Source organism: Thunnus albacares, chromosome 4 (assembly GCF_914725855.1).
Source record: "Thunnus albacares chromosome 4, fThuAlb1.1, whole genome shotgun sequence".
Taxonomy (NCBI): Eukaryota; Metazoa; Chordata; class Actinopteri; order Scombriformes; family Scombridae; genus Thunnus; species Thunnus albacares.
In genome coordinates this window covers 8,700,190-8,716,482 of record NC_058109.1, presented here as the reverse complement: position 1 = coordinate 8,716,482, position 16,293 = coordinate 8,700,190, and the positions used below count along the sequence as shown (strand labels likewise).

At 39.7% G+C, this 16,293-nt stretch overlaps 1 protein-coding gene and 1 long non-coding RNA gene across 3 annotated transcripts in view; both read right to left on the bottom strand.

The window, feature by feature from the left end:
- LOC122981255 overlaps window positions 1-16,293 on the bottom strand; it is a 571,779-nt gene that overhangs the window by 68,416 nt on the left and 487,070 nt on the right. The window lies entirely within an intron of this gene.
- Window positions 1-16,293, bottom strand: part of LOC122981240 (plasma membrane calcium-transporting ATPase 1-like) — a 102,713-nt gene that overhangs the window by 33,675 nt on the left and 52,745 nt on the right. For both annotated transcript variants that reach the window (XM_044349893.1, XM_044349891.1), the window contains exons 3-7: window positions 12,293-12,490; window positions 11,221-11,478; window positions 10,617-10,742; window positions 9,859-9,984; window positions 4,912-4,947 (exon numbers count right to left, since the gene is read on the bottom strand). In XM_044349893.1, the coding sequence (XP_044205828.1) occupies window positions 4,912-4,947; window positions 9,859-9,984; window positions 10,617-10,742; window positions 11,221-11,478; window positions 12,293-12,490 (744 nt within the window). The remainder of the gene's footprint in view (window positions 1-4,911; window positions 4,948-9,858; window positions 9,985-10,616; window positions 10,743-11,220; window positions 11,479-12,292; window positions 12,491-16,293) is intronic.

Sequence of the window (16,293 nt, the reverse complement as noted above, 5' to 3'; positions counted from 1 at the left end):
TGTAGTGGAATGACGTCATCCTTTTCTGTGACATCACACCGACGTGACCGCCTCCCATTTTAGACCGCTTTATTTGAGCAAGACATTTTTTTAAACATGTAACTTCATGTCAAACTATTCCTCATTAAATTCTGTCACAGTTCGTCTCACAGTATGGATCTGTGATTTCTGACAGAAGCACTTGAAGCTCCGCTGTGTGAAGTTTTTCTTTTCGCTCTTGGTGCCATTTTTATGACTGAAACTTGTCTGCAAATTCAGCAGAACAGGTGGCCTTACACAGCAATTTGGGGGTGTTGATTACGTTGATAAAATCTCACAAATTCAGACCTGTTAAAGAACAGGTGTAGTTCATCAAGTTAGAACAAGCAATTTACAACAAGTTTGTACAGCTAACTGGGTTTGCTGAATCTGATTTGGAACTGTACTGACGGAAAAAAACGTAAGAGATTTAGGATAAGAATATGAAAAAGTTCTTGCATGAGGCCCAACGTCTCTGAAACGAAATGTGCTAAGATGACCAACATTTCCTCTCAGCTTACAGTTGATATTTTATCCACAGTGATCTTTTGGGAATCTTCAAAGATTTGTGAATCCTAGAGCAACACCAGGGCGTGTATCTTTAATGTTTAAAAGACTCAGTCACTACCTCACTCAAGTTGATAATAAAAAGCTTCCCACACAGAAATTTGCCAAAAGGGAGGTAACTTCAAGACAGCATGACCTAAAACATGACATTTAGACATTCTGAATGTAGGGATGAGTCGGTGTCAAACCAGGAAGCTGTGGAGCTTTATGCACATGGTCCACTCTGAAGACAAGCCACAACATGAAACTAACTGACACAGCTTCACATGAACAGGACTGAGACCCACTGACCAACCACAGAACTGTAAACAGGCGCAGCACTGAACCATGAGAGAACGCACGGCGGGCAGAGGGGAGAGGGTGTCTGACAATCAAAAAAATAAATAAATAAATAAATAAAAGAAAAGAAAAGAAAAAAGCAAGTCAACAAACAGAAGACAAAATCAAAAGGATCACCCGCAAAAAACGAGAAAAAAAAAAAAAAAAAACGACAGCGATGCAAGAACCACGACAGAGAGAGACAGGAGGAGGAGGAAGAGGAGGCTGCAGAGCTGTGGAGGCTGCAGGAGACTTCAGCAAGACAGAAAAATAACAGAGGAGGGAAAGAATCAAACAGTGATTACAAGACAACATGAAGTCCTGAGCAACACCCTGCAAGGAGGCAACAGTGAGAGGAATGAGAGGAGTCAAAGGCCAAAAGAAAGAAACTGAAAATACACAAAAAACAGAACAGACGACAGCCCACAGCCCACTAATACTGCAAGGGTGCAACTCCCACACACACACACAGTGACACAGTCTCGCTTCAGCCAAAAAAACATCACAGCACTGTTTGAATCTGTTTGTTTTTCTCACCAGTGTCATCGGAAAAGTCACATTCATCAGAGTATAGTAAATATATTGAAATGTGTGATGGGAAAGCTGAACTGTAGCATAAATATAGCATTAAAAATCCTCCATAGATTCTCAAATACAACGAGGCCTCGACTCTCCTGTTTTTATTTTTAAACGTCGTCAACAAAACTCAATGTTTCATGCACAGATGTTTCACTTTTCTTTATGTAGTAGTAGTAGAAGTAAACAAAATACCTTTGGGTTTTAGATTGTCGGTCGGAAAAAACAAGCAATTTTAAGATGTCAACTTGGGCTTTAGGAAAATATGACTATAAGCTGAGAGATACGCAGCCCTGAGAGCCGAAGTGAAACCGAAACTTCAAGGATCTGTTCCAGAAATAATAAAACCTCTTTCAATTGACATTGTAGTAACGTAAACAGAAAATACAGCCTTAGAAAATAACTTTTCTCAACAGTGTATTGTGTTGTTCACTCTATATTTTTTTTGACATGGATCATTTTTGAAAAAAACCCCCAATATAATATAATCTTTATTCAATATTTATATTGAATACCTCTAGTGAACAGCATTTCCCATAAACCCTAGACCATCATGAGACGGTGGGTGTTTTTAGACAGCAGAGATTAAAGCTAAAAATTTGGAAGAAATGACATCAGAGGATTGTGTTGGGGAATTTTATGAATATAGATATAACCAAGATATGATGGTGTAAGTACCAGTGCTGCCGTGCTGGTGAATTTTCATAGGAGCTTTCATAGTTTTCTGTATGCTCACAAAAATAATCTTTGTTTAACTTAATATTACGTGTGGATGCTGATCTGTCTTGAAATATGCAAAGTAAACAGGCAGGAGACTTTTCTCAGACAGACTGATGAAAGAAAAGAGAGATTTCCATGATTTACAGGAGCTACAGAGGGTAACCCGGACGTGACGTCATGACTTCTGCTCTCTATGAAGTGCAAACGGCTGCAGTGCTTCCACATAAAAAGCTCTAAAAGCTTCGTAGAGCTGAAGAGTTGAACTCTAAAGCGACAAAGTAGCGGATGTGACCGAAGGTGTTTCTGCATATTTTGTTCTTCGTGCGTTTTTAGTGGAGGTCGTCCGTGTCTGCAGGTCTGTGAATTATTTGTGTGCCAAAGTGTGATGAATGTCCAAGAGCAGAGAGCATATGTGTGTGTGTGTGTGTGTGCGTGTGCGTGTGTGTGTGCGTGTGTTTCTATGTACATCAAGAAGCATTCTGTCTGCAGCAGATGCTCAAACCACAGGAGGTCGGGAGGAGGGGAGGTGTGTTTGTGTGTGTGTGTGTGTTTGGGTGTTTGTGTGTATATGCATGTGTGTGTGTTGAGACAGCTTGCAGAGGAAGTCGGACATGTGTCGGATCACACGGGACACAGAGGACGGTTGGCTGGTCGGGTTTGAGGTTGGAGCGATGACGCCATCAACACACACACACACACACACACACACAAACACACATACACACAGTTAGTCCATTAAATGAATCAATAAAATAAATATTTAAAAGCACTGAGGGTGCGCTTGATTTCAACACTGCGTCACACATCAAGGACACCTCAGAGGTCGGACGAGTGTGACCCATCACTGGTGGTCGATTGGTGGAATTATATTTGCGCCTCAATTCTGAGAGCATGATGGGACATTTTGAGCACACGGAAAGGGTTTTTTACAAGCACATAATTTATGTTTTGTAGATGAATTATAAGTGAAAGAATCATTCAGTTTTCAATTTATTTTGCACTCAATAAATGTATTTATATGCTAGATCGTGCACAACGATAAGCTCGGTTTTATTAATTGTTGTCTCTCAGTTTGCTAATTTATCTAATTTTTTTCTAACCCTTTATGAAATTCCAATTAAGATGTTAAAGTCCAGATGAAACTTCCATATTGTGATGTATTTCCTTGTGAATCGGGATAGATGAGATGTAACATTGGGAGGAATTTGATTTGAATGTTGAAAAGCGAGCGTGTCGTAATGAATCTCAGCTCTGTGCTGCTAAAAGTTGAAGATTGATTGATGGATGGATGTCATGATGTTATTGGTTGAAATGGGTTGGTTCAAGCCTATGTAAGCACACGTCATATTGTGTTTTAAAGGGAGGAAACATAATTGGATTTTGATATAAGAATACAAAGAAATTGATGTTTGTTGGGTTTTTTTGGCATATATTGTTCAATATGTGCACAATATGACCACAGATGTGATCTAAAAGGGTTAAAAAGACATTTTTTCATTTCATCTTAATGTGTATTTTATTAGCTTGCAGCGTAGTTATCTTGGTTGGTAGCTACAATCCTAATGTATGCCAGATAAACTGTAGCTAACTAAGCTACTAAGCTACTAAGCTTAGTAACTAAGCTACTAAGCTAGCTAACTAAGTTGTTCAATTAATAAACTGAACTTTAACTGTGTCTCTAAATGTTTTAATGCAGTATAACAGTGTCGAGCCTGAAGTTGAGTGTAATATTCACATTATCCCACTCACCGCCTGCAACTAGCAATATTCTGAAATGTTCTATTAAACTGCAATTACTCTCTTGATTAATCATTTACTGTAGTCTTTAAAATGTCAGAAAATAGTGACATATGTCTATAACGATTTCCCAAAGCCCAACTTGACATATTCAAAACCAAAAGCTTCTCATTTACACTCACAGGAGACCAAGAAAGCCAGCAAATATCCACATCTTAGAAACTTCAAACAACTTAGAAATCTTTGTTTCATTGACTAATCAGTTAATCAAGAAGTCGTTTCAACTCTAAACCACCTTATGGCGTGTTTTAAAGATGACATGCAGCACAATGAAATCATATTTTAGATTTAGATTTATTTAAACTGAGAGAGAGTTTTTTTTAATGGAACCATATTAGTGATGATAATGCCTCGGCTGTGCAGCTGGCAATCATCAAAGTAGCCAATTTGGCTTAGTTAAAGAGGTTATTATTGTGCGCCGATGTGGATATTGGCACACACATTCATAACAATTCATAATTTTCTTCATCCACATCCAATTATTCTTTGAATGATAATGGCTTCTCTACAAAATGTAATTCATGTACCTGCAAAAAAAAATTTTTTCTGTGCTCGAAACATCCCATTTCACACTCAGGATTGACAAATAAATAATTCCTTGACAGTTACCATGATGACTGTGGACTCTGTGATTGGCTGTGCAAAGACTTGAAGGTTGAGAGTTGCACCCTTTGACAGGTAAAGCAAGGCGAGAGAAAACGTCCCCCTTTATACAGCAGAGAAGGAGAGAGAGAGAGAGAGAGGGAGAGAGAGAGAGAGAGAGAGAGAGAGAGAAAGAGAGAGAGAGAGAGAGAGAGAGGGAGAAAGAGATGGACTGGACACTCCCCTCCTGCCGCTGGGTGGAGGGTGAGGAGGGGGATGAGCAACAGGAAGGATGGAGGGACAGAGGGACAGATGGATGAATGGAGGGGTTACCTTTGTTGCGATTTTCGGGGGGTCCTTGTTTTTTACCTGTTCGGACAGAGAGAGAGGGCGGAATGCTGATAAGATGGCTCAAAGGAAAAATAAGATCAAAAATAAACTGAGGGAGAACACAAAGTTCAAACTGATAGAAACCCACAGGTGTGTGTGTGTCGTGTGTGTGTTGTTGTGGGCAGGAATGGACCAATCAGAGGAGAGAGATTCACAACTTCCTGCTGCGGAGAACCAATAGCCACAATGTCTGACAGCAGAGCTAATCAATTATTAGTGTATTAGTAATCAAATAAATAAAAATGTAGTTCAGAAATTCAAAAGAAAAGCTTTCGTATTTGTATCATAGTGGGCTTAAATGAAGATTGATCACACACACCAAAGACAGTGTATATATTGATATTCATTTTATTGATCTTTGAATGATTGGGAGAACTGTGCAATGTTCCTAAACTCTCTGATTGTGTGTTTATGTTTCCCATAACTCAATGTTGTATTCTGTATTTCACTCCGTTTTGTAGATTTTCTGTTTTGGATTTAACAGCACATAATGTCCTCTGTTACACTGTAAATAATTATTGATTATATGTGAACTGCACATTCATACCTTAGTTATTCATCCACTCCATATTTGTTTTGTTCATCTTGTGCTGATAGCTACATTCACTGGTCTGTTATTCATAAGGTGTATTAGTTATGTAGTTATTATTTGTATATCTACAGTACATGTACATGCACTACTGTTTGTACTGTCTGGTTAGTCTTACAGTAACAGACTAGTCAGAGATCTCCCCACCTACCAATTATCTGGAGATCTCTAAATGCACGGTAGTTGATCGAAGGGCTAACAAACCTACGCCCTTTACATTTTGTCAAGGACACACCTATCCGGAAATGATGCTCTCCCCCTATTCTCCTCTGTCGTGAACTGCATGTCACCACCCTGATATGAAGGACCTGTGAGTCTACTGTCTGGTTAGATGCTAAACTGCACTTCATTGTTCTGGTTCTTCATCAGCTCAGGTTTATTGTGATTTTCACACACTACAGCTGTGGCTACAGGGATGGAGATGTTGGTTAGTCAGACCATTATTTTGGTTCAGACTGAAATATCTCAACAACTATTAGATGGATTGCCATGAAGTTTTGATGCCCAGAAGATGACTCGTTGGTCATTCTCTGTTACTTAGATTTTATCTGAAATTCTTTGTCAACAACTTTAGTACAAAGCAACAACAATGTTGCCAGGCACCATGACAACCAGCTCTACATAATTTACATATGATCATCCATGATTGGCAAAAACCTTTTAGGGTGGGTGTGAGGAGGTAAACCACCAACCACCTTCCTTATTCCAACAAATAGATGATCCATTTTGTCCATCTTGCAGTATATAAGTCATTTCTTAATCATAAAATGAAAGTCAGTCTTTCCATCTCATGCATTTCTTTGATGATTTCAGGCCAATTATCTTCTGTAGGTGGGTCAGCCTGTAACCATTTATGAGTGATTGCTTTTTTTTGCTGCCCTAATGAATATTTTAAAAAGGTCATCTGTTATTTCCTGTTATTCCTTCTGGCAGATCACCCACATTGACTTTTCATTATGTCAAAAATTCTAATGTGTCCAATACTTAGATGACTAAATATCTGCAAATGGTGCTAATTGGCAAATGCTAACATGCTGACACAACTCAACTGCATCCATCCAGCAGTAGTTTGAAGATCTGAAGGTTTAACATTCTTGGTTTTTAGGGCATCATCATGGTGGCTTAGAGGTTAAAGCGCTCGCCGACCATGAATCATCTCCCCAGTTCGAGTCTGGCAGAGAACTTTTACTGCATGTTGTTCCCTCATTTAATTTCCTGTCATCTCTCTACTGTCGACTTTCTAATAAAGGAGGAGATCAAGGTTTGATTTTATTTGACATGAGTGCCTAACAATTATGCTAAACTCGATTAAGAAATGTGGAAAAGGGGTGTTGATTGATCAGCTTTTCAATAATTCTTCCAACTTAAACATTTATTGCGGAAATATTGGACAAACCTGGAAGTTATTTCAAATAATTTGTATACCGGTTTAGATTTTGTTCATTGTTGGCGTGACTCTGATGGATTCGGCTTCCTTCCTTCACTGCAGACATCTGGAACTTGTTTGAGTATAAACATGCGGTTCATAATAGCATGTTATTGATTCATGTCAGCTGTCTGTAACATCCTGTGATCATGTATTGATCAGATATGTAACAGGTGCAGTTCAGATGTGTTATCCTCTTTAGGAAAAGAGACAATAACTTCCTGTTGTCCTAATATGGCCACACACACACACACACACACACACAGAGCTCTTTGTTATTCAGCTAGTGGTTCGTGATTGATGACAGAGACTGAAGTGCTGCAAGTATGTGTGCGTGTTTGAACATACTGAAGGCTCTTGTGCCTGTAAGATAACCGATGGGTGTGACTTGTGTGTATGAATGCATGAATGTGTGCATGTGTGTCAGTGTGTACAGGGGTTTGACGCAGCCATGTGTGACAGTAAAGTCTGCTGTTACTAGAACACAAGAGACACAAGTGTGTGTGTGCGTGTGTGTGTGTGTGTGTGTGTGTGTGTGTGTGTGTGTGTGTGTGTGTGCTCTTGTATTTCTATCTTTGTGAGGACTGATTAGCATTACAGACTTGGTGGGTGTGGACGATTTAAAAAGTGAGGACATTTTTGTAAAGTGAGGACATTTTGTCCAGTCCTCATTTCTTCAAAGGGATTTTTTTGGAGGTTCAGGTTTGGTTTTAGGATTATGGTTAGATTTTGGTTAAGGTTAAGGTTATGGTTAGGATGTATTATGTCAACAAGGGCCCTCACAAATGTCAAAGTACAGACATGTGTGTGAGATGCTAATCTAAATGCTCTGCCGCCTCTTTTTCAGTTTGATTTTAGTTGAATCTGAACTGAAACTTGTCTTGTGGCAGCTTGATCGCATGGTTCTCCTCATTAGGAAATCATTACATGGTTTTCTGTTTTTAAAATCAGTGACTGGAGGCCGAAATATAAACCTGGACGTCTCTCTCCGCTGAGCTGGTACATTCGGCCAATTCACAATGAATGCCTGACGAACTCAAAACTTTAGCCAATAAAACAAATGATCAGACAGAAACAAACCAAATAAGGAGACATGAGTAAAAGGGGGTTAGCATGATCACAAGCAAATCAAAAGCAATAGAGACCGACTGCAGAAGCCTGTAGGTTTACATCAAACTGCTCTGTGATAGTACGAAGACTGGACTTTGGCTTTTGAAGGGTTCCACTTCAAAAAGCAACTGTATGTAAACAGGAAGGTACGTTTCGCATTTTCAACCAACGTTACATCATTGTCAAAACGATACCTCAGTATAGTGACCATAAATTACCACGAATAAATGAGACCATGGTGTAGAGATTATTCAGGTGACCAAGCTAACAGATTTGTTGTATTTTGGTGGATTAGTTTGTCCTTTTTTAAGTCATAGTTTTGGAAACAAGTAAAGGAAAGCAGCTTCTAATTTTTGATTGTCGATTTTGCTGAAATTAGCTTTACTGTAGCTATCAAGCTAATGTCGAATCCCCTGCGTTTGTTCCAAACTGACCTGTTTGAGAATGAGAACCCTGTAAAAGGGCCCTGAGTGTGAATTTAATGGCTACATACATGTTATGATCATGACTGAAGCTAAAGCTAACAGGTCCCAGGTAAAAAAGTGAGCATGCTCACCAGCTAATGATACACGTGGAAGACATGGAACCGCTAATGTTACCCTAAACTCTGATATTGAATCACTCAGGACGAGCTCCCACATAGTGGATTTTTCTAATGTAACCTGTAACCTCACAAAAGAATGTAATTAGCTAATGATATGCTAACTTTTGGCCTTGGAAGTGACAGTAGGGCTGTGTCCAAAATCATGTCCTATTTACTATCAAGTGCACTACATTTACCATTGTTTTAATTTGAGGGTCCAAATTGTGAGTGTGAAATTTATGCTCTATACACCCTGAAATATTCTTATGATGGAGGGGAAAAGTAGTGTTCATAGGATGTTCTTTCTACAAACAAACCCATAATGCAATGTGTACCGTTTTATAGTTGAAAAAAAATATACCTGTAAGTGATGAAGAAAGAAGATGATGATTCATATTAATTCATCTCAGTTTACTGCTCACTCTAGAGTAAACTACTGAGTGTCTATTAGGTAACAGTGAGCAGGTGAATGATTTCAGACAGCCTAGGTTACAGCTTACGTTAGAGCAGAAAAACATGCAGTTTAATTCATTCCTTACACTTTTTCTCTTGTGTTTTTGTTTTTAGAGAGGTGATAATGAATGACACTACCCTCAAAACTCAGATTTTCTCTGTTACTACAGCCTCTTATTAACACCTCTTCAAAATGTAGAGAAATCCAAAGACCTGCCAGGCGTAGTTTCAGTTGCTAAGCTATGATTGGACAATCACTGTTTGGGGGAGGGGTCAGTTGTGTTTAATTCACAGTCACAGTGTAAAATATCATCATCATTAGAGATGAACTCATTCATGGTCTCATTTATTCATTGATGATGCTTTTGTGCTCAAGATTGAAGCTCATTAATATTAAAATACTACAGTTACACCCTTCAAACAGCTCTGCTGCTATCAGCCCAGACTTGATGAACTCTACCTGCCGACAGAGTCCACAAGTGCGACAGCAGAAACTTCATATCAACGCCAGCTGATAAAAACGTGCAAATAGTTCCAATCAGCACTGTTCAAACACTAGAGTATTCAGAAGCTGACACGGTGATTGTTGTCTCTCTATCTGAACCTTCCTCCCAACACTTCACACACTTACTGTCCTCGTATGACCTTAAACACTTCAACATTGAGTCCTGTGTTTTTTTTTTTTTGTTTTCTGAGACGTGTGTGACGGGGCTTTGTCTCATGTCTTACTTTTCTTGACCTTCTTCTCTTCGTCGTTCTCGCTGGCGCCCAGAAGGGTAAAGATGATGCCGGTTTGAGAGTTGAGGCCGACGGCTGACACCATCATCCTGCCTGATCCCTCCATCACGTGGGTCCCTGAGGAAAGATTAAAAAGACTAACAGTCAAAAGACTTAACAACAGAAACTTAAACTGTCAATGTTGATGTGATTTCTCCATCATTTTGTCAGTCTTCTCTCTTCTGCATCATTAAATACTTTTAAAAGATGCCTGTGAGCATTTTTGTAGTATTTCAGTGTTGTTTGATTGATCTTAAGATCACTACTGTTTAATCTACTTTCTGTGGTATGGAAAATATCATTCACAAAGATGGGCTTGCATTGAATTTTGTGCCTGTAATCTTAGTTTTGTAAGCTTGTGCTGCATAATCAGTCTGCTGCATATTCAAGTCTGTGCATGCAAAATTCATTTAAGGTCTGAACATTTAAATGTCTGCCTGTGAAACACTGTTTTGCCACTGTTTGTGCATTCATTACCAGGCTTGTAAGCTTACTTTTACAAGCTGGGAGGCGAAAAAAGCACATGGAGGTGCATGTTCATAGACTTTTGAAAGGTTTACAACATGGTCAGGTTTGCACACAGAGGTTTATCTGTCATCAAGAGGCAGTGAGGGAGAGGACAGGACATTCAATAAATAAATATAAATAAATTAACAGAACACAATCATCAGTGTTGGTCCCAGTCCATGTGACAATGAGCAGGCACTCACCGGACAGCAGCATGGGGTCCTTCTCCAAAGATTTGCGGACTTGGTCGGACTCTCCTGTCAGAGAGCTTTCATCAATCTTCAGGTCGTTGCCTTGGATCAGAATCCCGTCAGCAGGCAGCAGGTCGCCTACAGACACAGAAGTCAAAGGTCAGAGGGTCTTATTCCCATCAGCCCCGGGATGGGAAAAGGATTTTATACTGGACGTGATTTTCATTCATATCTCAAAACAGGTCAAGTGTAAACAAATTTTTGTTTCATCTCAAACTCTGATGAAGATGAAAACATTACATTAACCACTGAACAACTGAATGGGAACAAATTCCTGCAGCCAGATGGAAGCTGTTATAACATCAGATTAACGTCATGGTTTTAGAATCACATGCATGTAGCTGTAATGATCAAGTGTCCATATACTTTTGGCCATGTAGTGTGTATGAAGCTATTTCTGTTTAATCTACACAATACAGAGTAAAAAGAGTTTATGTCAGTTTGTTTGAATGCAGCTCAGACAGAGTCATGTTTGAGTCTGTCCTTAAACTACTGAGGCTGTTACTTTAAGGGTTCACTGGTTTGATGTTTCTCTCTGGTATCTGAAGTCTCGTACCGTATTTGATCTGAGCGATATCTCCCACCACGATCTCGGCGACGGGGATCTGGATGACCTGGCCTTTGCGGATGACGGTGAACTTTTGTTCCTGCTCGATGCGACTCTGAAGCCCACGGAACTGCTTCTCCTTTGACCAATCGTTGAAGGCCGTTACCAGAACCACGATGATGACCGAAAACAGGATGGCGGCGCCCTCGATCCAGCCGGCCTGGGCCTCGCCCTCGTCCTCCACGCCGCCCGCAGACTGACCGCATTCTGCGAGAGGAAGACGACATGATGAAGCCGAATCATTCTCACCAAACAAAAACGACAAGTCAAAAGAGATCAAACAGTACGACTAACTTATAGCTTCAAATAGTAATATTAGTTTTAACAACACTTTCAACACAAATGATTTAACATGATTTAACTATTTCATATTTAATCTTAGCTGAATTATTGCTGTTTGCAGAAGAAAAAGACATTTTTTAATTCTTTAAAATCACTTCTCTTTTAGTCTTTGCACAGGGTCATAGCCAGGAATTTAGAAATACTGGAGGTTGAATTATATTACTGATAAATAAATAAATGACCGCCACTGGCCATAATCTACTGTTGCAGCTGTAAAACGGTGGATAAACAGTTTTGAGCGTCACACAACCCCCGCGAAGTGACTCATTTCACTATCAGAATTTGATCCATTTGGTCCGATAACATTTGGAAAGTCTAGAAGAACCGCATCATTAACGGCCAAACAGCCAGCGCAGGACTGACGCCCACGACATGAGATTTAAAAACTCTGTTTACTGTGAAATACAAAGAGATTTATCTGACGGTGATAGGCTTAATCAGCTTTGTGTGAACTCGTTTGGCAAGGCCTTGAATGTAAAGGAGGTTCTTTAATATGTAAAAGTTCCGCACTGCAGGTTTACAAAAGTTAAAGAAAATGAATGAACAAAATATTTAATATAATAACATTTCAAATTAAAATAAATAAAGAACTGTAAAAATACAATGTGAAATACTGAGCCCAAAACAAAACGAATTGTTAAAATAAAAGAACCCCCAAACATTTTGAGTTCAGACCAACCTTCAGCGTCTCCTCCTGGTGGATGGTAGAAGGACAAGCCGAGCGAGATGATGGCAGCAATTTCCAGAATTATAAGCGTGACGTCCTGCAGAGCCTCCCACACCAGCTGCAGGAACGTTTTGGCCTTCTTTGGGGGGATGAAGTTCTGTCCAAACGCCGCGTGACGTTTCTCCAGATCAACGGGGTTACCAGACAGACCTGCAACCACGAACACAGGATGTTAATATTCACAGCTACACAGAAAACTTCTCTTTAAAAAAAAAGGGAACAAATGGACAAAAACATTTTATTTATCAAGGAAATATGAGCTGACAGGCTCCGACCTGTTGATGTATAGATGCTGAGAGGCTTTTATAAAACAAAGTAAAATCATTGGATTCATTGAGCACTGTTTGTTTGCTTTTGAAGTTATTTTTAAAGTCAATCTCCTCCTCTTATGAACTCAGAAATCCAGAGACACACTCATTTCTTTCATCTTGGATCCCAAGATAAAGAAGTTAAAGATCAACCGGCTTACATCATCATAAACTGTATCACCTGTACAGAAACATGTGCTACCTTTGTCCCTTTGAATACTATGAGTTTAAATCAAATAGATGTTTATGCACAATAGTTATGAAAACTCAGGATTTTACAGACTTCTATACACAGTAGTTTTGCAACATGACCCACTTTTGTTGCCATGAAACACTGCAGTGTTTCCATATATAGTTTTTATTTGGGTGAATCACCAAAAGAGATTTTTCCCACCCAGAAAAAATATTAATTGTTTTTATTCCTTATTTCTAACTTACTGAAATGTTGGAAAATGGTGCATTGAGGTGCAGCTGTACAGATTGGGAAAATCATTTCCCCTGATCAGAAGTGAATTATAAACTGCTGTAATATGTTTGTGCAGTTTAACAGGTTTTACTGGTCCCAGTCTGTTGATTCCAGCTGTGATTCCCAACATTTTTGTGTCAATCATTCTGTGACCCTTGTGTGGGCCCCGACCCCCAGGTTGGGAACCACTGATATGTGTTGTCTCTGTTAGTGATTAGTCTCTGGTAGCCTGAACTGACCAAAAACTTCCCCCCTGCTGCCCACCTCCGACTAAACACACAATCTGCTGCCCCGTCAGAGCCAACTGCTCCACGTAAACACCACCCGATCAGACCGAGCCAGTCTGGATCAGCTGGCTCACACCCAGCTACTGAAGATCTTCATTAAACTCTCATTTGGGAATCAAAATTTGATATTGACAAAGAAACCCAAAACTATGAAACACCAAAAACAAAGAAAGCAGAAGAAGGTGGCACTATATCCTCACTTACAAACTTATCTTATTAGTCACTAGATTTATTCAACTAATCAATTAGATCAGTTAACTAAAAAATCTGATGTTTCTCTTCCTGTTTGTCTGCAGAAAGATCTCTTATTATCATCTGTTTACTGAAGACCAAACAATATCTGGGACTTATTGATTCCAGAGCTCTGACAGTCATTTTCCAGCAGTGACTCATATCTGACTGCTCATTCATTCGCCATATAAAGACAAGAAACACAAAAAGATTTCCCAGTCGACCTGGATGCTAGCAGGGGGCCGGAGCTGCAGGGCTTTGTCTTTGGAGCTCATTTAATTTTCGGTTTTTATTAAAAACTGAAAGAAAATCAGATTTTTAAAAAACACCGTTTGCAGTTTATCTATCACATTAATGAAGGGTAATCAGCAGCTTGTGTTTATCTTCACTTTGTATTACCGGAGGATTTTCTGAGCTGAGCTTGTCTCCACAGGACCTCGTTAACATTAACTGTGGTGAATTATGTTTATTTGCAGCAGCTTCTGGGTGCACAGGGACGAATCTGAATCAAAACTGGTCGAAAAAAAACTGATCCCCCTTTTTCTGGGTACTTTTTTAGTAAGACCGGAAAATCTGTTATTTCCTCTGCAAGGCTCTGTGGACGGCAACATGGCTGCTGTGGAGTCTTGGTGGAGTTGAGAGACGTGCAGTGGAACGTGATCTGAATGTGAACAGACCGCACTGCCACAGTTTCTAATGAAGGAGGACTCTCTATGTCAGCATGAACATGAGCTCGGACATGTTTCTGTCTTCATGTGTTTTAATAATGGCCTTTTATTCCTTCTCAGATGATTCTCTCCAGACAGACTGAATGAAGAGCTCTCCTCCTCCTCCTCCTCCTATTTCATGCCTTCTCTCTATCGGTCTCTCTGTTCTTTGAACAGCTAAAGCTACCAGATACTAGTTTCTGCCATTTTGAGATTTTGTCTACCTTAAGAGCACCGCGCAACCACAAAACACACACAGAGGGACTAGTTTCCTCATCAGTGACATCACTCATGTGATGTAACCTTAACTGTATTGCTTCGATGTTACAATTATTTGCCAATCGAAAGCTTGGCTGACTGACTGTGGTTAGGTTAAGTGTGATGAGATGACATGAGATTGAAGAGCAGTCAGGAGAAGAGGTGAGATGATGTGACGGAATCTTATTGCAGGTAAAATGAGTAAAGATGATGTAATAAAAGGAGGCGAGGTGATAAACTGATGTGAGATGAGATAAGATGAAATAAGATAAGATGACGTAATGTCATGGGAGATGAGATGAAGATGAGTTGAAATGAGATGATGACAGATGCACAAGGCCAGATGAGGTAAAGAGAGAAGAGATTAGATGACATGAGATGAGGTAAGATTAGGTGAGATGAAGCGGAGTGACCTTAGATGAGATAAGATAAGAGGGGGGGGTGAGGTGAGACATTGATGATGTAAGGTGACATGAGAAAAGACAAAATGAAATATGGTGAAGTAACCTTAGATGAGATGAGATGAGATGAGATGAGATGAGATGAGATGAGATGAGATGAGATGAGATGAGATGAGATGAGATGAGATGAGATGAGATGAGATGAGATGAGATGAAAGGACAGGAGATGAAGTAAGATGATGGAAGATGGTAGAGACCAGTTGAGGTAAGGTGAAAAGAGACTGGGTGAGTCGAGATGAGATGAGATAAAGTGAGAGGATTTCAGATTAGATTAGGTGAGATGAGATAGTTAAGTGAACTTGGTTGAGATCAAATGAGATGAGGTCAGAGAAGGCCAGGTAAGATGAGATAAGATAAAAACGATGTGAAATGAGATAAAATGAGGTGATGTGAGATGATGGCGTGAGATGAGATTAAACAAGACGTGGTACGAGGCAACAAGGTGATGTGATGTGAAATGGTGACGTGATCTCATGTAAGGTAAAAGGAGACGAGATGAGGTGAGATGAGATTAAATGAGATGGGATAAAAGGAGATGAGGTCATGTGATGTGAAATAAACTGAGATTAGATGCAACGAGATGAGAAGTGGTGGGATAACGTGATATGAGATGAGGAGAGTTAAAATGAGATGAGATGACGGGGGGTGCGAGAAATGAGATGACGTGATATCGTAAGGTGGGAGGAGATGAGCGGTAAGGTGAGATGAGATATTGTGAGAGGAGGTGACTCAATGAGATGAGGTGTTATGAGATTCGATGAGATGAGTTTAGCTGCAGTTAATCAGGCCAACAGTAGAGCTTCATCATATGAGTATCATCATCTTCATGAGCTGGTGCACACAAAGAGATTTTAAAAATACACCGCTTGTCAAAGTGTTCATCAGCAGTGTTTCATCACACTGTAGGTTAGTTTAAAGTTTGGTTTGATCATTTTAAGACAGTCATTGATGCTGAAAGCTCCTGTCACACTAAGATAAAGAAAAACAGAATCACAAAGCACCTTTTTTTGTCTGTTTGATCGATACAAGTCTGTTTTTTTTTTTGTTTGTTTGGTTTTTTTTTTTAAATTCATTGCTGTGATTGTGATGGCAGGTTTCATCTGGTGCCTGACGTTGGCTCTTGTTAGCGAACGTCCCAGCGGAGGCGCAGATTAAAGCTCCGAGAAGATGTTCCAGTAACAGCAGAGTTCCAGAAACTGCACATTCACTGTCACAGATGTTTATGAATTTCAGCT